Below are 27,216 nucleotides of genomic sequence, written 5' to 3'. Positions count from 1 at the left end.
TTATTCTGTGTGTGTATGTATGTGCACGCACGTGCACACGGGCACATGTGTGTACACACAACACATGGGCATGTTGGTGTTCCAGTACTTGGGCTTGAATTTAGGGCCTGTGCATCATCCTTTAGCTTTTTTGCTCAAGGCTGGCACTCTAGCACTTGAACCACAGATTCACTTCTGGCTTTTAATTGAAGATAAGAATCTCATGGACTTTCCTAACTAGGCTGGCTTTTGAACCATGATCCTCAGATCTCAGCCTCCTGAGTGAAGAGTTAGGATTGTAGGCATGGGTCATAGATACCCAGCAAACTTGCTGCTATTCTAATCATTTATTTATTTGTATTACTTTTTGTATGAAGGGATTGCAATTTAGTATGTCAGTTTATAATGAATCTTGATTAATGACAATCAAGCAAACTTTGTGGCTTTATCATTCCTACCTATTTCCCTCTCCTGGGAATGTCTTACTCTGTTTATTGGCCAACAGAAATGCCCCTCCTCTTTCCAGTTCAGGAAATAATTGTGTGACAGCTCCTTCTAACTTTCAGTATTCACAGGTTTGACTTTGACTTCAGTGGACCTTCAAAGGAAGTGTTTTAGTCATTAATTTACATTTTATGTCAGATCCTGAAGCAATAACTAATTTCATAGAAAGTAATTAGAAGGATAGGGCCATATATAATTAAGTATAAGCAGAGTAGATAAAATAGAAGTGCTTTGCAGAGTGGAGTAGAAGTTAGAAACCCCACATCCTACTTCTACTTCTAGAACCAATGAATGGAGTGCTCTTTTGATAGCCATGTCATCTGTAAAGTACAGGGTTAGTTAGTGTAAGGGGAAATAACTCCATCTAGCTCTATTCTCTGTAAGATGATGGTTACAATACTCATATCAACCTGAGTGAAAGGCAGTGATTGTTTAGCGGGGAGGATAATAGAGACCCTTGAAAAACAAACCATGGTAACCACAAAGATTGATCTTTGAAGCATAGGACAGGGTGAAGAACCAGACTGGGATTGCTGGAAGGGATTGCTGGATTGGTGTCATCCGGCATGTTGTTGTTGGAATAGGAAGGATCCTGAACTAAGCATTCACAGAAGTGGGTATATCAAGTCTTAGGCCGTTTGCACCCTCTGAGAATTGCCTTTCTATACATTCTCTTAGCCTTTTCTAGTACTCAGTCTTCTTTCAGAAGTATAAGTCTCACCAGCAAACCTGGTGGCAAGGACGAAAGGAAGATGTGTTTTTGCTAATCGTGGAAGGGTACATTCTCTTTAATTCTTTTTTTTTTTAATTTGCCTGCTTTGGCCATTCTGCATAAGTCAGTGGTAGGCAGTGCTAAAACAGACAAACTGTGGAGCAACACACTTGCCTTTTCCCAGAGCAAAACACATCCCCACAGGACTAGCTGCCTGTTTTTACCACCCATGGCCCCAGTAACACCTGCCTCCAAAGCAACCTGGGCTGCAACTGGAAAAGGTCTTCTTTTAAAACCTTTGTTTCTTGGCAAAGCCATAAAATGATACTTAGTAACTACATAAAAGTTACAAAGCACAGAAAATAATTAAAATATTTTTGAAGCCACTCAGATCTCTTTCCACCATTGCCATCATTGTTAACCTCATTCACTGATTGCTCTTAAATTTCACACCTAACCCAGAACTGTTTCAATAAGTTAATTTTTGGGGGAAAAAGTACAGTATTTTAAAATGAATAGTATGGAAACATATACGAAGGTAGAGAGAGTAGAATAAAAACATGCAGGAAGATAAAAAGAATAGAATCCCTAGCACAAATGTCTCTAGATACAGATTCTATAGTTGCAAGAAGACATTCTTCAAGGGATCTGTTTCAAGCATGATCCTTTTGGGGTTTAGAGTTTAGAAAGGGGTGTATGTGGGAGGGGGGAGAAACTAAACATTATGTGACATGAATCTTGGAATTGTTAAGACTTAACCAAAAATATGTACACATAGCGGGGCCCTGAGGCACACTAGTTTTAAAGTCTCAATTCTGTGGTCACAGGCATGTCAGCCTTTGTAAGTCCTACCTGGTACTGTTTCACTTCCCTTAGTTTGATATTTCTACTTGCATTGTCTCCCCAAGGGTGTGGATGGATTTTCACTGACCTGTCTCTCCCTGTCTGCCCTGTCAGTAGCGATGTCGCCCACATAGCGGATAAGGGCTTTGTGTGCTATGAAGTAGTTTCTCTCTCTGGTTGGGAACTCCTGAGCTCCCAACTTAGCCACTGCTTATAGATGGAGCAGGGAAGGGGATGCTGACTGTCTCTTCTTCTGTTTTCCCTACCACCCCCTGACACCCTTTCCATTGGAAGGAGAAGCGTAGAGGTGGGGAAGGATCGATGTTCAGGTAGAAAGTTACTCTTTGAGGTGCTTTTGAATTGGGACAAAGGTATGCCTGGATCTTTGTTGGCAGTCTAGGCCAGTGGGGAGCAGGTAACTACATTGAGTCCAGAGGCTTTGGGGATGACCAGACTACATAGGGAGCCTTAATTACTTATAATGGGCCCTGGCTAAGCCAGATGCTGTCTTGGAGCTTGCTTGTGTGGGAAGGCAGCATGTTTATTAAATATGTTCAGGGATCTGAGACATAATAAAATGCCTTGTCCCCCGGGACTGACAGGCTGGGTGGCAGCAGGTACTTAGGATTCTCTTGGAGCATTCCATCCTCCCTTTTTCCACCTGCCCCCCCCCAGCCTTCTTTCTTTCTGGGGGGCTGTTTTCTTCCTGAAGACAGCTGTTATTTTCCAGCTGAAAGATCCCAGTGTTGGCCTTTCTAGAAATTATACGGATGGGATTGTTTTAAGGCGTCCTGGGACTAAAGGAAATATGGAGAGTCACTGGTTTCTGAAGAAGTTGACCATTGCTATCTAAACTGGGATTCCAGGTCTGCCAATAATGTAAAGGCCTCGATCTTCAGGGAAGTTAGTTTGCTTCTTCAGACCTCCAGTTCCTCTTCGAGAGAATGATGGGTTGATGATGTGTGCTCCTAATTTTCTTCCAAGTCTCTGACTACAATTCCTGTTATGTAGGAAAACAGGTTAGATAATCCGTGCATCAGGATCCATGATACATCACCGACAGCTTGTAGGCATGGTCAGAGGCGTACAGTGGCTCTTCCCTTAGAAACCCTATCCAGTGGTGCTTGGTAAGTCTGGGGAAAGCCCTGATGGGAAAGATAGAATACCTGCAATCAGACTCTCTAGGAACCAATTGTGGAATGCAGTTTCTGGTGGCAGTTCCTAGGGACACCTGTGAGGATGTAAGAGAGAGAGGAGGTAGGTCAGGGGAAAACCTAGGCAAAGATATGGCTTCAGAAATGTTTTAGCATTTGCCTGGTCCTGCAGGTCGCTGCAGAGTGTGAATATATCACCGGGGTTGTCTCATCCAGAGTGAAAGGGACTGAGCATAAGTGCCCTGAAGTAGTAGTTACTGATTGGTCTCCCTCACCACTGCCTTGAGCAAGCTTATGTCTCACCCCACCCCCCCCCTGCCCCATACACATACTAGGGCAAGTCTGCCAACCAGGGACAAGCTTTTGAGAAAGGAGAGAAGGAGGAAGAGGGTGCATGAACTATTAGCAATGAACACAGGAAGCAATGGGTATCCTCAGGAAATCTGAGGGGTGGGGAATAACACAGAATCTACTATATCCAGACTGCTAGGAATTGGACAGGGTGGATAGGGCTGTTTGAGTGGCCTGGCTCCTGGGATGGCTGAACATAGGAAGAAAATATTCAAATGGGATTTCCCAGTGAAACCCATGTAATGAATGGTTATAGAAGGCAGGATGTGGTTACATTGGAGGAGGGGAAGACAGTGTTTAGAAACAGGTAGAACAATGGGCTGGGAAGGTGGCTCAGTGGTAGAGCACTTGCCTTGCATGCATGAGGCCCTGGGTTCAATTCCTCAGCACCACATAAAGCAAAAGAAAAAAGCCGGAGGTGGCGCTGTGGCTCAAGTGGTAGAGCACTAGCCTTGAGCTTAAGAGCTGAGGGACAGCACCCAGACCCAGAGTTCAGGCCCCATGACTGACAAAAAAAAGAAAAAAAGAAAGAAATAGGTGGAGGGAAGACTTGGAGGGAAGACTTGGGGCTATCTGAATGCAGATTGCACAATAACATGTACTTTGTAATAAAAAGAAAATCAGAGGGTTCCCTTATGATTTGTACATGTTTCTGAAAAGCATCTACATGGGGCTCTTGCAAGGCATCAGCAGTTGACTGAGAGAGGACACTTCTTTTTCTTTCTATGCCTCATGTTTCTTAGCACTTCTTAATCTTATCTATACCCCACCCATTTATTCTACCTCCATCATAAAACTTTGCACTGGCATTCTCTGGCTGTTGTTTCCTTGGCCAAGGTTAGCTTAAAACTCTTCTTTTCTTCAAAAGCTTCAGTAAATCCTTTCCTGCCACCCCTAGACCAGACAGACCCATTTGCCATCATGTCCTATGGTCCCTCACTGCTCAAAATTACACATGTACTTGTATACTCAACTGTTTCACAGGTTCCCCTCCCCTGCCGTCATAATATGGGCTTCACAGGAGCCAGGTCTAAGAGACCCATTTCCACCGAGTCATGGAATCCATGTCAGTTGGGGTGGGGCAGGAGTTGTCATGCTTGGAGCTGGGAGGGCCTGTCAGCTGGCGAGGTACATAATGCCTGGCCATGAAGGAAGGTGTCCAGCCTTTGCATCCATCCTCAGCTTCTTTTCTCTTTCCTCCCCATCATTCCCCACTGTATGTGGAATCTTGCTCTCTCCAGGAATGGTCAGCAGAGACTTTGGATGGGTGCTCTGGCTGAGATGATTGGCCATGTTGGTAGGCAAGGGTGGCTATTGCAACTACCTCCCAACCTGACCTCAACGAGTAATTAATGAGGTTGAGCCTTTCTCCTTAAGCTGGAGCCTTGAAGCCAGAGGTTTTTCAACTCAAAGCAATTTGGAAATTTGGAAACTTGGGAGACCTATTTTCTGGTTTGTTTTCAGAAACGGGAGGGTCCAGCTGGCATTTGTGAGTGGAGGCCAGGGATGCCCCATCATAAAATATTATCTGCTTCCATTTGAGTGCTGGCATCTTCCTGGCATCTTCCAGTGATTGCTGAGCCTCCTGCCCAGGAGCTGGTATAACCCAGAGACTTCCTTTCTGAACAGACCCTGTACTCTGTATTTCTAGCCCTACCTACCACTCTCAACAGGTAGTTCTCCCTATTGGAGCTTCTTTGCATATCCAAGAGACCTTTCCCCATGTGCTTCACAGAGGCCCATAGACTCTCTTAGACATCTCTTTCAAGCATGGGGCCTGACTCTGCCTCCACAGCCTCAAGGCAGGAGAACCCTGGGGAGCTTTCTCCTTGCTCTCCCCAGCCACATCTTTCTTTCCATTCTTGCTCCTCCCACCCCACCTGCCAGCGTGTCTCCCAACTCCCAAAGATTAATGTGATAATTGCCATGTGTGCCTGTTTACTCAGGGAGTGGGTTGAGCTCACCACCCCCAACCAGGCAGGTTCCCAGAGAAACACATTCCCACGATGTCAGGACTGGGGCCTGCTGAGCACTCTTGTGCAGGTGGGCTGCCACCCCCGAACTGCTTTTTCTCTTGTCTGTCATCATCCTTGTCGTGTGCACAAGTGCACGTGTGTGCCATTCTGGGAAACAGCAGGTGAGAAAGAGGGAGAGAGGAGCCAGCCTGCTGGTCTAGTCAAGGGGAAGGGCCAGGCGGGGAAGGTGTGAATGAGAGGAACACCAGCACCGTAAAGAAGAGGACGCCATCCAAAGGAAAGAAAATATCCTACTTGAAATTTGGCAAGTATATTAGTTAGGATGCTCCTGAGAGAAAGGGCAAAAAAGGGGGGGGGACATACAAGAGGAAATGGATCAGAATTTGGTGCCCATAATCAGGGAGGCTGAGAAGTCTCCCATTGGGCTATCAGCAAGCGGGAGAAGCAGAGAAGCCAGTAGTGTCCTCTTCTCAGATCTATGAAAGCTGATGGAGTAGCCTCCAGTCGGTGACAAAGGCCCAACAGCCCTCAGGAGACCAGTGGTGTGCAAGTCTGAGAGTACAAGTTCAGTTCTTGCCTGGTGTTGAGATTCCAAGCACAGGAGGAAGAGGAGCATCCTGCTCCTGGAGGGGGATTGAGAAAGGACATGAGTCCCCGACTTCCACCTTTCCATTGTCCATCCCAGCTGCAGCCAATTGTGTGGAGGATCTGCCCACACAACGCTCATCTGCATCCAGTTCCCGGACTCTGCGTTTTGTGTGGGCTAGTCCTCTCTGGAAACCCTCACTCACATATCCAGAGACTATGCTTCACCAAACATTTGGATATTCTTCAATCCAATTTAACAATGTAACAGGTGTTCCATGAATGAGGTAACATTGAAGAGGAAGCCATGTGTGTAGCCATTTAGCTGTTCCACTGTAAAGGTCCTGGAGGTAAAGTTATCCCTGACCGATTCCCGCACGCAGGGCCTGCTCCCAGTACATCATGTTTTACAAGCTGTTGCTTTCTAGTGCCCCAGCATCTTGATCTGAGTCTTTAGCATGGCTGCCCTATATTTTTCCTTCCCTTCCCTTCTCCCCTTTTCCCTTTCTTTCCTTTTCTGTGCTAGTACTAGGATGGTTTGAACTCAAGGCCTGAGTGCTGTCCCTTAGCTTTTTTGCTCAAAGCTGGTGCTCAATTTCTGGCTTTAAAAAAAAAAATAGAAGACAAGAGCCTCTGATTTTTCCTGCTCCAGCTAGCTTTGAACCAAGTTATTAATATCTGTACTTCCGGAGTTATCTAGGTTTTACAGGTACAAGCTACTACTGGAGCCCTCCTGTCCAGTGACGAAGGAGTTACTAAGGCAAATACAGTACAAGGATCAGACGCAAAGAGTAGCTAGTTAGCTTTGTGATTCTGTCCCAGAGGTAATGGAGAGAGAATGAAGGGAGAGATTCTCCTGTCCTCCTCCACAGGGCCCCCTCCCCACTCCCTCTGCTATGAGACAGACGCAGACACATTCCCACGGGGGGAAAGCAGCCACTACGCTGTGGTAGCACTGGCATCCTTCTCCTTGCTCCCACTTTACGCGGCATTGAGACATTTTCTGCCTTCAGCGTTGTTGACTGTTTCTTTTTTAATCTCCAAAGATGCTTTAGGAGATGTCTCTCCTACACTGGACAATTTTTTTATGGTTTTAATGCTGATGAATCAGAAGGAGATAGAGGCCCCAATTAGCATCGGAGAAACATTTTGATGGAGAGAAATAAGAAGTCTTTTGTTTACTCACTACCTGTAGAGGTATGCCCTTTGTCCTACTGGGTTGTGTTACTGTTCCTGGGACAGCATACAAAGGTAGATAGAGACATGTGGCCAGGAAAAATGGGAGAATAAGAAGGAAGAGGAAACTTGGGAGAGGGGGCTAGGTGTGGAGAGGGTGTGGCAAGACTATTAAAAGGTTTGTGAATAATCCAGAGGAACTGTCAAACTGTAGAAGAACCCTTTAAACTGTCAGTCATCTGTAATAATCCCCAGAGCATCACGCTGCTCTTCCTAGTGTCGCTTTTCTCGTTCCCTTTCTTTATGTCCTCTAGGAGTTAACGATGCTATGGTGGATGACAATTGGAACAATTCAGAGAAAATTCCACTGATTGAGGGAGTGCATCAGGATGAATTTGTATGACTTCATTTTTAAACCAGAGAATCATACCCTTAAAGGATCAATAAGTGGCACGTGTATTGACTTGTTGAGCATCTGGGCATGTCAAACCCTTTGTCCAGTGACAAAGGAGCACATAGTTAAGGTTTCTGCTTTAATATAGGTTAAAACAAGTCCCCAAACCATTGTCACACAATGCAAAGATGACACTGTCCAGGAGTATTTTATGGATGAATCAGGAAACCCATTCCAAATTCTGGGCCAACAAGGGAGTCCTTGTGCTTTCTTTTGTTTTATACTTTAAATTGTTTTATACTTTTCCCTGTGGTTTCTGCATCTGATACACATTTTCGAAAACTCTTAGGCCAGATTGCTTTGAATGAATAAAGATGCTGTCTGGCCTATACACATACTCAAATTGCTGGACTCTCATTCTTGCAAATCCCCACCCCCTTCCCTGCGCTCCCATTCCAGTGTTCTTACTTTGCACCAACGCCTGAGGCTCCTCATCATTGAAGATCCTCTTTTCCATGGGATAGGCATTTAAAACTCAGTTTTGCTCCTTGTGAACAGGCAGGTGCTCAGCCACGTGAGCCACTGAGGGGAGTCCTTTTATCCCTCCATTTTGTGGGAAATATTCTCTGAAGAATTAATGTACTTCATCTTTGAAAAAGAGGGATCCATATCTCAAGAAATAATAATTTAGCTCTGCATATGTGAAATGTACAATGCTGTACAGGAAGACTATTTGAAAAGATTTGGGAAGGAAGAGTCAAGGCATAGCTTAGACCCAACCCTGAAGGGCCTTTCAACATACTCCTGAGTTCTCTCTCAAAGATATGGTAAGACATGCTGCTGAAGGCAACTGCTTCTGGCAAGTTGTGTGGTATAATTCAACTATTCATAGCCTTTGCATCCAATATGTGAGAAAAGAATTCCCAGAATATGGAATTCTATGTTTTTCCCTTCAGTGTGTGTTAGCATGGGGGAGAGAGAAGAAGAAAAGCTAGGGGACAGCAATCAAGTGTTTCCTCTTTAATTCTAGACTTATTCTTTGCTGAGGCCAGTTTCTATCTAATGGGAAGTTAGAGCCCAGGTCCAGGCCTGAGCAAGATGTAGAGGATCCCAATGTTGCCCAAGCACCCCTACCAGGGGCTTGGCCAACCTTCGTGGCATAGAGTGATAGGTACCTCCTGCCTTTGTCTTATTAAAGTTCCAATTTATATATGCAAAAGCTCAGGACCACGCACTATAACCAGTAAGCATTTGCATGATCTTGGAAAAGAAATTTGATTTTTCTGCATGCAGTTTTCTCATCTGTTCAGTGAGGATGTTGGAACATTCTCAGGATATTGCAGTGTGGCTCTTTGTCCTTCATTAGGTACATGGCAAAATACGTGAATCCACGATAAGACCAAAGGGGAGTGAAGTAAGGCAGTGTTTGGCTGGTTTGCACTGTACTTGTTATATCATCCATAGTCTGAAGCGATGAGAATGAAGACCTTCTGCAGATGTTATAGTTATTAAAAACTTCTTTTCCCTTTCCTGCAGACCAATGATGCCTTAGGAGCCACCTGGAATTGGCTGTACTTCATCCCTCTCATCATCATTGGATCTTTCTTTGTTCTCAACCTAGTCCTGGGTGTGCTTTCCGGGTAAGCGAGATGTTTCTCTCTCTACTTTGCTAAGTGGAAACTAATGCCTACTGACTCATGACAGATTCACTCATTTAACCTTTATTTGTAAGACACTAAGACGTTGCTTTGTGCCAGGGCTGTTCTAGGTGCTGGGAATAGGGTAGCAAATGATCATTTTAATTGTCTAAGAAGTTAAAAAAAATTCTTATGTCAGGTACAGCAGTGAATACAACATCTAGTGAAAGTTTATTTATCTATGCATCTTTCCACTCAGTAACTCTTTGTCAAACACTGTGTTAGTTATTAAGGACAGAAAGTAGAATAAGAAGTTTTATCCACCAAGGACTGTTACTGTACATTTGTGACTTGAATTCACTTATATCAGTTTGCAAATACTCAGTATCTAATATCTCAGTATGCTTTGCAAGGAGCACAAAAGGCGTCATTTCTCCTCTTTTTTTAGGCTTTCTTTAATTTCTTTTTTGTATGATTTTTATTGTACAAGTGTTGTACAGAGCGGTTACAGTTACATGAGCAAGGTAATGAGTACATTTCCTATTGAGCATTGTTGCCTCCTCTTTTGTTTTCCCCCTACCATCCCTTCCCTCCCACCTCCACAACTACTTCCCACCTTGAAGTTGTAAAGTTCATTTTCAACATAGTGTTTTGTACATCTCATTGTTACAGTGGATCAACTTGTATCCTTATTTAAGCATTTTTGCTTTTTCCCTTCCCCTCCCTGAGAGAAGTGTATGTATAAGATGCAGGGTACTTACATCAAATACAGTGAAAATAAGGAAACATGTTGTGTAAGAAGCCAACACAAACCCTTGAGACAGGAAACGGAAATTCTGTTACTAATGATGTCAGATATAATTATTTATTTGGGTGAAAGGAAAAGTCAATATAGGCTGAAGTCATTAGGGTTGGTTTCATGAAGCATTGAGATTTTGCTTGGAATATAAAATATGTATGAGGATAATGGAGATTTTGTGGGATTGAACCTTCCATAAACAAAGATGACAAAATGGACATGTAATATCCTAATGTATGAAGAAGCTATAATACACTATCCTAGGGTGATTCAGGTTAGGAAAATACTTTATAGGACTTTATCTTTTATTAGACAAAATGAAGCTTAATTTTCTGTCACGTGGTATGAGTTCTTTGAATGCCACTGTAAGATTTAAGTATAGGGACAGATTGAACCCTGTTGGTTATTTCTTGAGACTTCACTCACATAAATAAATTTAGAAAAGGGCACTAACCAGGACAAGAAGAACAGGAAGACTCCTAACAGATGAGAGATGTGAGCAAAATTTTCAAAGATACAGAATAAATGGTAACTTAATATAGTACTTGGAAAAACTGAGGGTTAATTGCCTATGGTGGGAAATGCCAGTAAACAAAAGCAAACTGATTGCAGTATAGAGCTTGAGAAATGCTTAAGATTTAGAGATGCTAGGTATTCCTAAGTACAGGAATGTGCATGGTGCTAAAAATAAGATTGATTGACAATCCTTACTCCCTCCTCTGCTTTGAATCTCAGTCTCCAAACAACATTGGCAGGTGTCCTCCCCACTCAACCCCCACCCCTGCCCAAGTTGGGAGACCTGTTTTCTCTATAGAACTGAACCAGAGGAGATTTGGAGTCTATTTCCTAGGGTAATGTTGATATGTTGTAATGGAAATAGGAAAGTTAAATGAAGTTCACAAGGTGAAATGTCAGTTCTCTGGCCCATTGTGCATTCTCAGAAATTCAGCAATGTAGTGAAGAGTTAAGGGAATTCCTCTGAAGGAAACTGTCTTAAGAGAAAAGGTGTATCTCTACTGATATTTACAGAGGCCAGAGAAACTGGCTCTTACCCCATTATCTTCAGTGAGACCGTTGAAAATTAATATAAAATTCATGTAAAACTAGTTTAAAATGAATTGATGTAAAAGTGTAATAAAAACAAAAAGGTAGTAAATGATTGGAATATAAAGTTGAAGCCACCTAGAGAGTAGGAGGAGAAACAAGAAAGCCGAAATGGCCATATGGTACAGATCAGTTTGGGTTTTATAGTGAGACCTTCTTTCAAAAGAGAAAGAAAAGACAAAGAAGAAGGAAGGATGGAACAACTAGAAGAAAGAATACAATCTATTCAAAATTTCAACTTGAAAGCAGGAGTTCCATAAAGAGAACAGTGAAATGAGAAGGAAGAAATTGGCATAGAAAAATGTAAGAAATGTTCCCAGAACCAGAGGCGAACATTGCCAGATTAAAAGATCTGTTGAGGCTCTCAACTAGACAACAAGGTTTCTAAGAATTTTAAGGCTTTTGTCTTATTTTTTATCACTTCCTGTCATCATTTTATCTCAATTTTTTTAACATTATAACAAGTAACACCAAGCCTTGGGGGTCTCATGTACACATGACAATGTTCAAAGACCTAGATATTAAATAGTCTGAATTCACCTCCATCTCCTGAAAACTGAGGCACTGACTGCAGACAGGTCTTTTCAGGGATGGGAGAACGTATTGGGTAAACTGTGTCCAGTTGTGCAAATAGTGAATGTTTTAGGAGGAGCAGTCAGAAGTCCCGGGTACTTTGTGGGAGTCCTCTCAGAGGAGGGGCTTAGTAAGCAGACCCCAGGAAGTGACCTCATCTTTGACAAAAGACCAAGGAGAACTTGGAACCCAGGTATCCAGGCAGCCACATTCCAGAGCCCGCTCCAGCTGGCACACTTATCTGGAGATAGCGAAGAAAATGCCATGCTTTCTTGTGTTTCGATTTGCACTGGTTCAGACTCCAGGAGATCCTGCAGACACTGGATCAACCCCCGATCCAGACCCTAACCCCAGAACCAGAAGAAGATTCTGGCCCTTTACATGGAGAGACCAGGTGACACCTGGCAGCTCAGACCAGGACAGCAGGGATCCAGACACTGCTGTGACTCCTCCACGCCAATCCCAGGTGCCAACTGCTGTGGATGCCCATTGGGCTGAGCACACTCTACTAAAGATGAAGCTGTGTCGAGCTGTGTCGGCAGCAGCTGACAAATCAGCATGGGTTCCAGCTGCTGTGGATGCCAAGATGGCTGTGTCCACTTCATCTCACGTAGATGAATCTCTACTGGGCCTGCAGAAGAGCCACCATGGCCATGTACCCACTTGGGTCTCCTGGTGGATCTGTCCACAGCAGCTGAGACAGACCCAGCCGCACCAGAGGCACCATCTGAACAACCACAGCATAAGAGAACAGTTCTATGTCTTGTTGTGCATCTGCCCAGGACATACAATGAAGACACCACTCGATCAGAGGCAGGTGATGAAGGAAGAGCACGGGGTGCAGTCGATGTGCCTCTCAATGTGCCTCCGTCCTCACCACTGAGGAAGCACAGTTTTTACCTGCGGCAGCAGCTGAACGAGGGGCCGGTGATCTGCATCTGGAGGATTTCTTGTCTGCAGCATCAGAGACAGACTCTTCTGCACTTCTGTCAGAAAATGAAGAGCTATGAATTGGTTCAGCCAGCCTGTATCTGTCCAGGGTATCTCACACTGGCTCTAATCCACCAGAGGAAAAAAACAGCAAAATGTAAAGCACTTTGGCATCATGAGGTGTCTCTGACCACCCCTCGGGATGAAAATCCTCTTCCACCAGTAGCTGATTCTAAAGAGGCAGTCCACATTCCAGCTGACCTCAACCTTGAAGTTGCCCATGTCACTTAGGACAAATGGACGTCCGACCTTCGCTGCTGTAGAGATCTAGCAGGCTCTACAGACTTTGTCTGATATAGACTCACTTTTATGTGCAGAGAACAATTTAGCTCCAGCAGATAAATCCCAGTTTGATTGCAACTTAAGACTGGGAGCATAACTATGGGTATGGAGATAGAAACTTCGAAACTCCTGAACTCCGCTGAACTCAAGCACTTAGAGAAGTCCTTTTCCTCCCCCTTGGAAGTTATCTGCTGTTTTTCTCTTCTTCTGTTCTTTCTATACCTAACTTTCACATTGGTTTTAATCGAAGTTTACTGTTATTCAAAAAGAAATCTGATACATGTGCAGAGATGTTCTGTCCATTGTTCTTTCCAGACAGTAGGAAAGTACAAACCTGGGTGGACAAAGCTCAGAGACTAGCTAGCTAAAATGTTGGATGCCTACCATGGCATAAATTGCAGCAGTTAGGAGCAACAGATAGTATGCTCACATGGAACAGAGACTATCTTAAGAACAGACTTCAGCAAAATAGGGAGACATTGTGATATCATACCATTTACATTTGTGCACGCACAAAATGTACACCACCCATAAAAATACACTCAAAAGTTATTTCCTGAATAAACTGTTATAGTTTATATTGTAAGATGACAGAAAGCAAATCTATTAAAATGTTCACTGAGCATTCAGCACAGCTAATAAAGAGCTCACCAGGGTGAATCAGTATGAAATGCAGAACATCAGAGAAATGAAACCTAAGTAAAGAATATTCTTGGGGCTGGGAAGTTGGCTCAGTGTTAGAGCGCTTGCCTTGCATGCCTGAGGCCCTGGGTTCAATTCCTCAGCACCACATAAGCAAAAAGAAAAAAGCCAGAAGTGGCGCTGTGGCTCAAGTGGTAGAGCACTAGCCTTGAGCTGAAGAGCTGAGGGACAGCGCCCAGGCCCAGAGTTCAGGCCCCACAACCGGACCCCCCCCCAAAGAAAGAATATTCTTAAAGCTTCCAGCTATTAAGAAGTGAATAAAATTTACCTACCAAGAATCAGAAATCAGGAAAGCATTTGGGCTTCTGATAAGCCAATATAGAAGTTCCTAGAACTTTCAGCAGGAAAATACATATATTTTGGGGTCATTTGTGGGGCGTGAACTCAGGGCCTGCGCACTGTCCCTGAGCTCTTTTGCTCAAGGCTACCACTTTGAGCCACAGTGCCACTTCTGGTTTTGTGGTGGTTAATTGGAGATAAGAGTCTCTTGGGGACTTTTCTTCCCCAGGCTGCTTCGAATCCTTAGATCTTAGGCCCCTATGTAGCTTGAGTCACCAGCACCTGGCTAGGAAAATAATTTTTAAGACAAATTTGCTGGGCACCAGTGAATCTGTAATTCTAGCTACTTAAGAGGCTGAGATCTGAGGATTGCAGTTCACAGCCAGCCCAGGCAGGAAAGTCCCTGAGACACTTAGCTCCAATAAACCACCAGAAAACCGGAAGTGGTGCTGAGGCTCAAGTGGTAGAGCACTAGCCTTGAGCTGAAGAGCTGAGGAAGAGCGCCCAGACCCAGAGTTCAAGCCCCATGACAAAAAAAAAAAGACCAAGTTCTATATCCTGCCAAAGTGCAATTATTCATGAAGATGGAATAGTAATAGCAATACTTTTGAGACATCTTTGGAAGAAGTTACTGTAGAATGAGTCCTCAAAAAATGAGCAATGATGCTGGGCACCTGTGGCTTCTACCTATAACTATAGCTATTTGAGAGGCTGAGATATGAGGATCACTGATCAAAGCCAGCCTAGGCAGAGAAGTCCATGAGAACACTTATCTCCAATAAACTACCTCCAAAAGCTCAAGTGCTCTGTGGCTAGTAGAGTGCTAGCCTTGAACACAAAGAGGCTCAGAGACAGCACATAGGCTCTAGGACTGGCAAAAAAAAAAAGGAATATGATGACAGCTGCCAGTGGCCCAGGAGGCATCAGAAGTTTGAATGTGATAATAGAGAGCTCTAAACAAAACAAAACAAGAAAAAACCCTCAAGTAACTCAAGTGAAAATACCATCTTCCCTGATATGTTCTATTCAGAAAAGTGCTGTGGTTTTGTGGTACTGTGTAAGTCAGGCATGGTGGCTGACGCCTGTAACTGCAGCACTGATGAGGTGCAGAGGGAGGGTGATGAACTCAAGGCTAGCCTGGGCTGTATGGCAAGACCCTGTCTCAAAAATAAAACTATGCATGTGAATATTTGTGGGTGCATTTTGCCACAGTTTAATACTGTTGAATGCCACAAGATACAGAAGGATTCGTTCTTGAGAAATAAAAGCATGGCAAAGGCCTGCTTTCCATTGTTAGTGCTGAAGCTTAAACTAGCCTCCCGTGGTAACAGAATGACTGGAATCCATGGGGAATTGGGTATCAAAGACTGAATTCTCAGGTTCCACAGAAAAGGAAGCCTTCCAGCAGGATCTATAATTGAAAGGTAAAGAAATAGCAGTTTAAGCATAATATTTTTTTTAAATGGAGATGAATACCCAAAGAAACAGTAAGAGTTGAAAGTGGTTGCCTCTGGGGAGGGAGATTCAGGGGTTGGGAGAGGTGAGGTGGAGGGCTGCAATTTTTTCATTATAAATCTTTCAACATTATTTGACTTTAAAAAAACTCTACATACATTACTTTGGGAAAAAATAGAAATTAAAATTTTAAAGCAAAAATATGACATGCATACAAAAAAGAGTAGGATGGGAGGAATATATATGGAAGAGCATTTGTCTAGCATCAGTGGGGGAAGGGTTGGCAGTTGGAGAGATCAGATTCAGATAGGCTGAGAAGGAAGCAATCATTTCTAAGCCAGCTACATGGCACTAAGAGCTGTGGCGGTAATTGGTGAACTGGTTATGAAGGAGGAATGGGAGTCATTATGCAGGAGTTCGTAATAGTGTGTTTCTTGAGTCTTAAGACCTCATGAGATTTCTTATGTATGGACTGATTCACGGAGCTTCCCCTACCCCCTTTCACATCTTTTGTTATGCTCAAGCACTCTTCTAGCTAACTCTCTGCATAGCCTGGTCCTCCAACTCAAGTGCATTCCCTCTGCAACTGCCCTAAGGACAGGCCCCCACAAGCAGCTTTCTTCTTTTACGTCTAGTAAGAGATGCTCTCTTGTTTCTGTCATCTTACTTTTGAGATTCCTTATCCTTGCTCATTTCCTGTATGTGTCCATATTGTAGTTGATAAAGTTTAAGTGAGTTTCTTACTATCTGAGAGAGGAGAGTCAAAGTTGTGCTAGCAAAAGTCACTGATGTCCTAGGTAAGATTCCAGTACACCAAAAAAAAAAAAAAAAGTGTCTTAACAGAGATGGGAATGGGAAGGAGCATGCCTCCATGGGACCGCGCCTTGCATCTGATCACTTAGAGGCTTCAGTTTGGAAGCCTCTTTTTATTTCCCCTCCGGATAGACAACAAGAGGACATGGGAAGAAACCCTGTGTTTAGCGTGACCCTTACAGATGGGAATCCTAACCTTGGAAACAGCTACTTAATAGCATTGGGTACTCTGACAAATTACTCTGAGTCGGCTTCTTTTTCCGTAAAGTGGCCTGCCAGTCTCTCCTTCATGTAAAATATAGCCCATGAGTTAGCATGGAGCATCCCTTACCTCCCAAGCTTCCTCTGCCCTTTGATAAGAATTATATAATATGTGTCCTCTGTTAGGTCTAAGTGGCTTTCATCTGCGTAGCAGTCCATAGATGTTTGGCTTGAGCCAGCTGTGGGGCTGTCAGCTCCTGGTTGGCTGGGAGACATCCTCCTGGGGTTGGAAAATGCCACAAAACTAATGTAGCAGATGCCGCCTTAGAACTCTGGAGAAGCCTAGGAAGTGGCACTGGCAGCTGGGAACAGCTGGTGTGAATTTAAGGAGTGCTAACAATAAGGGCTTTACAGGCTGAGACTGAAATATTTCTGCCCTGGTTTCTTTTCTGCATTCGACGGCTGCACCCGTCTCTCCAGCATTTGGGTGTGTGCATGGAAGTTGCAACAGGGGGTCCTGTGTATCAAAGGGGCTGTGAGCTTTCAGTGCTGCCTGGCTGGCTTTCTAGTGCCTCTGGCGAGGATGTAGCCCTTCTCCTTGGAATGGGGCTTTGGAATGTGAGCTTTGAGGTCACCAGAGAAATAGTTCTGAAAGTTTTCCACCCAGGGAACTGACTTCCTATGGCTTGCAGGCAGTTTGTATGTTGTAAGACAAAGCAATTCCAAGAGCAGTGAGACATGGCAATGGAAAGGGGAGGGACTCCCAGGGCTCCTGTGTCAGGCAAGTGAAGAAGAGAGGCTGAATGGGAGGGGGAAGGCACTTATGGCTCCCTGAGGACCAAGTGTGGAAATTACTGAGGCCCACATCCAAGGCACTGGGCATCGGTGGCTGGAAGGCTGTGAGATGTGTTCATTGGCTTCATTTTTTTTAAAGAGGAAGGATGGATAGAAGCATTGTAGCATTTTTACTTGTCTCAGAGGAAATGGGATTTGATGAAAACCATTAGCTTAGCCTTGAAGAGAAGCAGAGCTTCCTGTCTCCATGGCAACAAACCAGGGCTGCATAAGCACATCCTGAAGTGCTGTCAGGGGCTCCAGGGCCGAAGGCTCAGGCAAACAGAAAATGACCCTAAGCCATTCGAGCTTCTCTATCCCGCTGCTCCTGAGGTTCCTGGGGAGACAGGGAGGTAGACTTAGGGGAGCAATCAAGCTGTTTCCAAATGAGTAGGGGCATTCAGGTCAAGGGCTGCCTAAAATGTGCACAGGTAGGAGGCAATGTAAAACTTCACGTATGTAGAGCATGTCATAGTTTTCAAAGCAAGTTGAAGACAAGATTTGTGCAGCAGGCATATAGTACCTTTATTTCTGATGGGAGGAGGAATGGTTAGAGAAGCTAAAGGCTAACTAGGTACTGACAGTGGTGGGGCGAAAGCTACAATTGCTTAACCTACAGAGAGGTGCTTATTTTAGGATGCCAGGTGGCCTCCACCATGGATATTGACACTGAAGGTGGCACAACTAGAGAAAGGTTGTCTAGACTATCATCCCGACAATATAGATTTGGGTACAAGTTTTAATGAGCATGTACATTGATGCACACGCTTACATGCTGGTCTTCATCTTTGCAATAATATGACCTTGAACAGACAAGGTAGAAGGTACCCACACCCACTGTAAGGACGTCTTTCCCTGTTGACTGATAGGGAAGGCTGAGCTGTCAGTATCAGAGGAAGGATTCTTCTGGTTGCACCTCTTTAATGAGTGAAATGACTTCCACTCATTCTAGCAAATGACAGCTGTCTGTCTCATTTGCTGGCTGCATCTAACAATTTAGTATAATTCTGCATTTTTAAGTGTTTACTATGCAGAAGACATCTTTCTGGATGAATAAAACAAGGAAACTATAAACTAATGGAGGAAACATGTCAGAGGCCACACAATAGGATCTAAGTTCAAGTAGTTCAGGAATATAGTCCATTCAAAAGCTATTTAACATATATATATATATATATGCATGTTACATATTTATGCAAAGCTTTGTTTTGGAGAAAAAGGTAAGATGGAGGTCTTGGTTATAGGAATAGACTAAACAATGGTTCTTTCTTATTAAACCTTGTATCTCTTTAGTTATTTGTCTTGGCACATTAGGACATGGTACCTGAGTGTTTCTGGGGCGTACGTTGAGGCAAGAATAGCTGCTGGTCTTAGAAGAGAACTATTTATGCCCAATCAGTGCTTCAAAGGAAGATCTCTGAGAGCTATTGATGGATATAGATTTGACATGTATCTAATCTTCCGTGACAGACTGACATGGGTGTGTGAATGAACCATGCAGTAAGTCCCCTGCTGAGATTCTAACATTGACATCAACCAAGAAACTCAGTCATTTACTCAAATAGCAGAGTGCTTGCTATGTATTACTCACTGCCAGATTAGATAAGAGAAAGATGCCACCTCAAGGAGCTTATAGTCTAGGTAGACATAACAATAAGGGGTGGTGGTATTTTTTTGTGTGTGTGCTGGTCTTGAACTCAGGGCCTGGGTGCTGTCCCTGAGCATTTTTGTTCAAGGCTAGCACTCTACCACTTGAGCCATAGCTCTACTTCCAGCCTTTTCTTTTTCTTTTGGTTGTTAATTGGGGATAAGAGTCTTGCAGCCTTTCCTGTCTGGGCTGGCTTCAAACCACCACCCTCATATTTCAGTCTCCTGACTAGCTAGGATTATAGGCATGAACCACTGGCATCTGGAGACTAGCATCAGGTTAAGAGCAACTGAAGATGACATGTGTGTGCATTTTTGACAAATAAGTGGTTAATGATTGGCTAGAAGAGAAGATAACAGCATATAAGGTTGAAGTGAGAAGAAAAACCACCCTAAAATTATAAGCAGCTTGAGTGAAGCATGTTGGGGGAAATGGGATGGAGGAAGCTATGGACAGGAGTGGAGTTTTGTCTTGAAGGACCTCTTGGGCTAAGCTTATGAGTTTAAACTTGATCCCAGAAGCTCATGGGAGGTTCTGAGGCTGCAATCTAAGAAGATGTCTGATATCCATTTGAGGGTCCACTTGGAGAAAGTCTACAGAAAAGGAAGGCCAGTTAGGGAGACTCATCTAGGAGCATCAACCTTTGAGTGAAGTGGAGAAGCACAATGGAGTGGGGATTATAGAGGATGAGTCAGAATGGAAGGTGCTGATGGGGTGGATCTATAGTTCTGTGACTGCAGTATATCTGAATGTACACTGGGATAAAAAATAAGAGGACAGTTTCTTCAACTGTTTTTGGATTTCTGAATTAAGCTACTAGGTGGCCAGAAGGGAACACAGAACAAAGAGTAAGATGTGAGGGAGATAGGGTAGGTTTGGGACCTATTATTGCATTTGAGGAAATAAAACACATTTTCTGCTCTTTGGCTAGTTCACAGCAGTGAAGTAGAAGCTGTTTCAGGTTGCTTTTAAAAAATATTATTAAAGCTATGATTTATTGAGCCTGTGCTATGGACCAAACAGTGCCAGTTCTGTGACACACATTGCCTCATTTAATTTTTTTAATGCTCCTGTGAGGTATTACTTTTTTCTCTTATACAAAGGTTAATTGTGAGCTAGGCCCCAGTGGCTCAAGCTTGTAATCCTAGCTACTCAGTAGGCACAATCTGAGCATGGTGATTCAAAGCCAGCCAAATCAGGAAAATTATCTCCTTTCACTGGTAAAAAGCTGGAAGTGGAACTGTGGCTCAAGTGGTAGAGTAATACTAGCCTTGAGCAAGAAATCTAAGGGACAGGGCACAGGCCTGAAGTTCAAGTACTGGTAAACACAAAATATAGGGTAATGTGGCCAGGAAATTTTATTATTTGCTTAAGTAAACAAAGCAGCAAAGTCGGAAATTTCAATCAGGGGGGCTGGGAAGGTGGCTCAGTGGTAGAGTGCTTGCCTTGCATGCATGAGGCCCTGAGTTCTATTCCTCAGCACCACATACATAGAAAAAGCCAGAAAGTGGGTGCTGTGGCTCAAGCCTTGAGCCGAAGGGCTCAGGGACAGTGCCCAGGCCCAGAGTTCAAGCTCCACGACCAGCAAAAAAAGAGAGAGAGAGAGAGAGAGAGAAATTTCAATCAGGCCCACCAGTCCTAAGTATATAATACGTATCTTCCATATAGTTGACATATCCTTTATGGAAGGAAATGATCTGGCACCTGATACAGTAACATTTGGTGAAATGAAGGACCCTCAGTAGTACTATAGACAGAGTTCATCTCATGGCCGGTTATTAAAAAAACCACACTCCATAGAGTACTGTGGTTCCTGCTGTGACTAGAAGTGTACTGATAGGTTTAATATAAAGTTATGTGAGTTTTATTGAAGACCCGTATTCCCCGCAAACACTGCTGTGTGTATTAGCTGTGTGTCAAAGCAGCATAGTTTCATCTTGGAGGAAGCAAGGACTTTCATGGGCCTTGTGGAGTTTCTTCCTGGCTTCCATGTCATACATGAGGAAACTCGAATAAAGTGAAATAATTCGCTCAGCTAAACACACAGCTAGGTGGTGACAGATCTTGGCAGGAACTAAGGTCCCCTGGTGGGCTGACCAGGGTGCTTTTCCATCTGTGCCACAGAGGTGACCTGGTTATAAATTTCATATTCTGCAGTGTTGGATGTGTACCTTCTATTACTGAATCATACATAAAGTACTAATAACCACCATATAGGTTTATTAGGGACATGAAATCAGATCATGAGTACAAAGTGCTTACTATGTGAGAGATAATAAATGGGGAAAAGCCATTATTCTGATTTACCAAGTACTTCCACTGAGTCAGCATGATCTCAGAACACATATCATCTGTAGGGCTGACCATTCAGGACAATCTACAGACAATAACAGAGCTGGATTTCAGCCTTGTTTTACACATAGGACCACCAAGTAGCCTTCCTCCACCTGCCATTCCTTAGGAATATCTGTCTACTGACCTCTGTGGTTTAGAGTAGGCCGCCTGCCTCAGTCTTCTTTTTTCTGTTCTGTTTTGGTTTTGGGTCTGGGGAGAGGTGTTAAATCTTCAGTTACCACTCACAGGCTGTCTAAACTCTGACTTCCTTCATGGTATTTTTCAAGGTCCAAACCCTGCTACCATTCTGTGATGAGGATTAAACCCTCCCCCCCCCAGCAAGTTTCCCATAGAACAACATATCTGTTACAGAATCGATTACTTTATGATAACGTTATGGCATTGAATTGTAGAATTTAATAACGATACTATAGACAAGCTATGTTATTTATTGATGGCTAGTCATCTGCCTGATACTTTGCTACATCCTTTATATACATGATTGCAGTTAATTTTTACAACAGCTTTCGTGTCAGGTGGTACTGTCAACCACGGTGTTTTGTTTTGTTTTTTTGTTTTTTGGTTGTGAGGCTTGAACTCTGGCCCTGAGAGCTGTCCCTCAGCTCTTCAGCTCAAGGCTAGTGCTCTACCACTTGAGCCACAGCGCCACTTCCAGTTTTCTGGTGGTTTATTGGAGATAAGAGTCTCAGGGACTTTACTGCTTGGGCTGGCTTTGAACCGTGATCCTCAGATCTCAGCCTCTTGAGTAGCTAGGATTACAGATGTGAGCCATCAGTGCCAGCTTCAACCCCATTTTTAAAGAGGGAAACAGGTGGAGAGAGTTAGAGTCTTGGTTAATACTGAGCAGCAAAGTTCTCCTGTTCCCCCTCTCTCATGATGCACTGTTTTGTCCCCTGCTATTAGCATTACAAATATTTCCTTCAACCTTGGGGCTTTGTTTCTCTTGCTGGGTACCACCTGGCACCTATTTAGATCTGACCTAACATTCCAATGTTTTATTTGTGTGCGACAAATGTCTGCTGAATTGAAGGGAAATGGAGTAACACTAGGACTCTGTTGGAAGTTGTCATATACCTTATGACCTCCTGGACAGCAGTGTTGAAGAGAATGAAGGAAGAGGCTGGTGGTTTGGGTCAGACGCATCATCACTGGCATTGGTGCTTCTCTATGGAGTGAGAGACCGCTTATTACTTACAGGCATTACACAAAACTAATTGTCTTAGGTTGACCATTTTTACACATGGATGTTAGCATTTTTTTCTGGTTAATTACTCATACCTGTTGTCCAGCTTCCCAGTGCATCTTTATCTTTTTCATATGAACTTAAAGTATTTATTTGTAGAGTAAGAATATTAACCCTTTTGTGGTATATGTGGCAAATGTTTGAGGAATAACAACATTTAATGGTTAAAGTTACCATGTTATTGGGACTTGTGGGAAACCAAAGCTGTTAGGAGCCAAAAAAGTGGAAACAGTCTTTTTTTTTTTTGCCAGTGGTGTGACTTGAACTCAAGGACCCAAGTGCTGACTCTGAGCTCCTTTGCAGAAGCCCAGCACTCTACCACTTGGAGCCACAGTTCCACTTCTCTCCACTTCCAGCTTCTTCTGTGTATGTGGTGCTGAGGAAGCGAACCCAGGGCTTCAGGCATGCTAGGCAAGCGCTCTATCACTAAGCCACATTGCCAACTGGCAGTTATTTTTTAAAATCTTTTTTATTTTAATTTTCTTAGTACATTTTTACTATAGAAATACTGTACAAAGGGGTTATATTTACATGAGCAAGGTAATGAGTACATTTCCTATCTAGCATTGTTACCTCCTCCTTTCTTTTTCCCCTACCATCCCTTCCCTCCCACCTCCACAACTGCCCCCTACCGCCCCCCCCTGCTCCCAAGCTTAAATTAAAAAGTTCGTTTTTCAACATAGTGTTTTGTACATCTCATTGTTACAATGGCTCAACCTGTATCCCTATTTAAGCATTTTGTTTGTTGCCTTCCCCTCCCCAAATTAGAGACGTGTATATACAAGATGCAGGACACCAACCTCAAATACAGTGAAAACAGGGGTTATACCATAGGGGAGGAACATACAAAGAAACAAAGGTATCACATGGTACAGTATAAATGCGTTAGAAACAATAGCAAGAAAAAAAAACACTTGTGTCCTTATCTTGGGGTTCATTTCGCTTAACATCATCGTTTGTGGTCAAATGTACATAGCTTTTGACTTTTTCTGCTTGTTCCAGACATATACTAGTTATTGCAAATAAGGGAGACCATGGGAACTATGCTTCTTTGGGGCTGGCTTACTTCATTTAATATATTTTTTTCCAAGTCTTTCCACTTCCTAACAAATGGGGCAATGTCATTCTGTCTGATGGAGGCATAGAATTCCATTGTGTATATATACCACATTTTCTTGATCCATTCATCTACTGAGGGGCATCTGGGTTGGTTCCATATCTTAACTATGGTAAATAATGCTGCAGTAAACATAGTTGTGCTGGTGGCTTTAGTATGGTCTTGTTTGTGATCATTTGGGTAAATGCCCAAAAGTGGGATTGCTGGGTCATAGGGGAACTCTATGTGGAGTCTTTTGAGTAACCTCCATACTGCTTTCCAAAGTAGTTGAACAAGTTTACACTCCCACCAACAATGCAGTAGGGTTCCCTTCTGGCCACATCCCCTCCAGCATCTGTTGTGATTAGAGTTCTTGATTATAGCCATTCTAACTGAGATGAGGTGATATCTCAGAGTTGTTTTGATTTACATTTCTTTTATGGCTAGAGAGGTTGAACATTTCTTCATGTATCTATTGGCTATTCTTATTTCCTCTTCAGAGAAATTTCTCTTTAAGTCTTTAGCCCACTTATTTACTGGATTTGTTGTTGGGGGGGATTTAATGTTTTGAGTTCTAGGTATGTTTTAGATATGAGACCCTTGTCTGTTGTATGGCTAGTGAAGATCTTCTCCCAATCCCTTGGCTTTCTATTGATCTTGCTAGCTATGTCCCTTGCCATGCAGAATCTCTGCAATTTCATGCAATCCCATTTTTTGCAATCCCTTTCTTTGATTTGTTGTGTTTCTGGGTTTCTATTAAGAAATTTTCAGCCTGTGCCAAGGAGACCTAGGGTTTCTCCTATTTCTTCCTGTAATGTTTTCAGGGTGTTAGCAGTCATTTTTTATTACTTTAGTTCATTTCATTCATAAAGCAGTTCACGGATATTTTATTTGGTTCTCGAAAGAATTCTTAGCAATGCATGATCCTTATTTTATAAATGACATTATAGCTCATAGTGAATAAAGCAGGCTCTCAATCACAAATCCAAAAGTAGGGTTTCTAACTCTCGGCCCAGCACCCTTGCTTCATGAAAGGGTAGCTTAGGATATTCATTTTCACACATGTGTGCAGTGTTTGCCTGTCTAGGGTATGGACACATCTGATGAAATCTTACTGCTTGGTTTCTACTGAAAACAGAGACGTGATTTACATACATCCTCCAGCATAGCAAAGTGCCTTTCTGAGTTCATTCAACACCTATTCACAGAGCACCTCAATTCTAGGTGCTGGGATTCAAAAATTTCTGTCCCTGGGGAGCTTATTCTGTGTTGCACACATAATGTGCAGATTCTGTCATATTACTCTTCATTTTTGGACTTCATATACTGGAAAGGCTTATGAACAGTGGCAGTCTACTGCAGTTGCTCTGTGTTGCTAAAACTGCTGGCTAAGGCAGGGAATGTTGAAAAGTGATGCAGGCTCTAGTTCTTTTATTCTTGAAAATAATGTTCCCTCTGAAAAAATCAAGCCCTGGTGCATGCTTTCTCTTACCTATCTAGGGAGCAGAATAGGTATAGAGAGCTTGGTTGAGGTAGATGATCATTGGCTAAGGACACATGGTGGGAGGGAGGGAGTTCATAGACATATTCTAAAAGGTTGACTCTGAGGTGCAGGGTCAAATTGTGGAGAAATCGCAGAGTGGGGCAGAAGAGATATATACTCAAAAAAAAAAAAACCCAAACCCAGTTCTTTTTTCGTAAGGGTTTATCCTGCAGTAAAGAAACAAAGACAACTTATGTTAAGACCTGATTTGGTGCCTTGTGGCACAATGAAGTTGTTTCTACTGTTAGAGGATTTTCCATAGACTTTTTAAGGGTTGGCCAAAATCATAGGTTGTTGAGATAATCCAAGTAGGACCTTGGATATACTCTAACTTAATGTAGATCCAAGTCTCTGAGTCTTATGTGTATATGCATAAATATACATACATATACCTATACACACATACTCCCATGCATGTTTTTACCCATGTGTGTGGTACTTTATACACATGTGTTAACTCTGGTGTCTGCACTCCAGTCTCTGTCCCTCCATGAAGCACTTCAGGAACCAGTAGATAGCTGTACTATTCTCTGAATTTGTCTTGTGCAATGACTCTACTTCAACCTCTTTCAAGAACCTTTCTATCTTAAAATCTCCCTTAACCTGTTTTCCAAAAGAGAAGGTAATTTTGGCTTGTAGAATAATATTGCATGAAGGAATACTTAGGAAGATAGCTTTGCTAATTGAATCCTGGATTCAATTGATCTATCTGCTTCAATACCTCCCTTAGCTATTCCTTAGACATCTCCAGCTGAAGATGCCCCAGCTGAATTCCTCATCTCATACTCACCATTGAACTTCCACATTGCTCTTTTATATTCTGCCTGCTACATTTATGGCGTTCATTTTACTTATCTATTTTACAAGATGAGGACCTTAGTTGCTTTGTATACTTTCCCCTCACCTAGTCTGTGCATCTGACTACTCCACTTGGAAGGGTTTTGTGAACTATATCTGGATTTGACAAACAACTGGACTCGACAGTTGGTTCTCTAAATGCTGTTTGTACTCTGAGCCAACAAGCTTGCTGTTCATGGCCAAAACAATGATAGTCTTTGTGTTTTCATTACTTATGTTGGCTTTCTATTCTCTAATCGATAGGATCACTCATGTATCCATTTAATCAACTTTTCATAAGATAGGTATGGAGCCTCTTGCTGTGTGCCAGGCAGTGTTCTAGGTTCTCAGTGTGGAGCTGAAAGCAAAACTGCCCTCAGAAGCTTGCATTGTATAAGGGGAGAGGCCATGGGACGTACATTTTGAGTTAGGTAAATGAAAAACACAAATCCCATTAACAAAGATAACTTTCCCCTACTTTAGCAATTTCACAATATTCCCTAATGCTATATTAATCAATGGAAAGAAGATTTTTTTACCTTACTCAATTATATTAAAATTATAGTTAATTATATTTTATCTGTGAGAGCTCTTGATTATAATAGCTACTCAGGAAGCTGAGATCAGGAGGATTGTGATTTGAGGTCAGTCTTAGCAAATTAAATTTATGAGACTCCCCCCACCCCTTTCTTAATAAATGAATGGGCTTGATGGCTTATGGCTTATGGGAGGCTGAGATCAGGAAGATCAAGTTTACAGGCCAGCCCCGGCAAGAGGATTTGCAAGATTCTATTTGAACAGAAGAAGTCGGGCATGGTGGTGCATGCCTGCCATCTTAGTTAACATTTGAAGCATAAAAATAAGAGGATTGTGGTCCAGGCATGTGCTTGGCACAATACAAAACTATTCAAAAATAACCAGGGAAAAAACGGGCCAGAGGATCTGTTTTGGATCTTTTAGCCAGAGGCTCTTTTGTGTATCAGTAGTAGAGTACTTATCTAATAAGTACTAGGCCCTTAGTTCAAAGCCCAGTACCACCATAAAAGTTTATCTGAAATTTTTTCTAAAAATAATATATAAAAGAATTGTCAATACAAAAAAGAATTTCCAGCACATTTTATGAAAAGATCAATGATGAGGCTATGCACAGT

At 42.9% G+C, this 27,216-nt stretch overlaps 1 protein-coding gene across 4 annotated transcripts in view; it reads left to right on the top strand.

Annotated features, from left to right (window-relative positions):
• Positions 1-27,216, top strand: part of Cacna1e (calcium channel, voltage-dependent, R type, alpha 1E subunit) — a 305,919-nt gene that overhangs the window by 154,652 nt on the left and 124,051 nt on the right. For all 4 annotated transcript variants that reach the window (XM_013015540.1, XM_013015541.1, XM_013015539.1 and 1 more), the window contains exon 7: positions 9,211-9,314. In XM_013015540.1, the coding sequence (XP_012870994.1) occupies positions 9,211-9,314 (104 nt within the window). The remainder of the gene's footprint in view (positions 1-9,210; positions 9,315-27,216) is intronic.

The sequence above is a fragment of the Dipodomys ordii genome, unplaced genomic scaffold (assembly GCF_000151885.1).
Source record: "Dipodomys ordii isolate 6190 unplaced genomic scaffold, Dord_2.0 Scaffold27, whole genome shotgun sequence".
In the NCBI taxonomy this organism is placed as follows: domain Eukaryota; kingdom Metazoa; phylum Chordata; class Mammalia; order Rodentia; family Heteromyidae; genus Dipodomys; species Dipodomys ordii.
The sequence above is the reverse complement of the archived record's forward strand: the minus strand, read 5'-3'. Positions and strand labels throughout refer to the sequence as shown.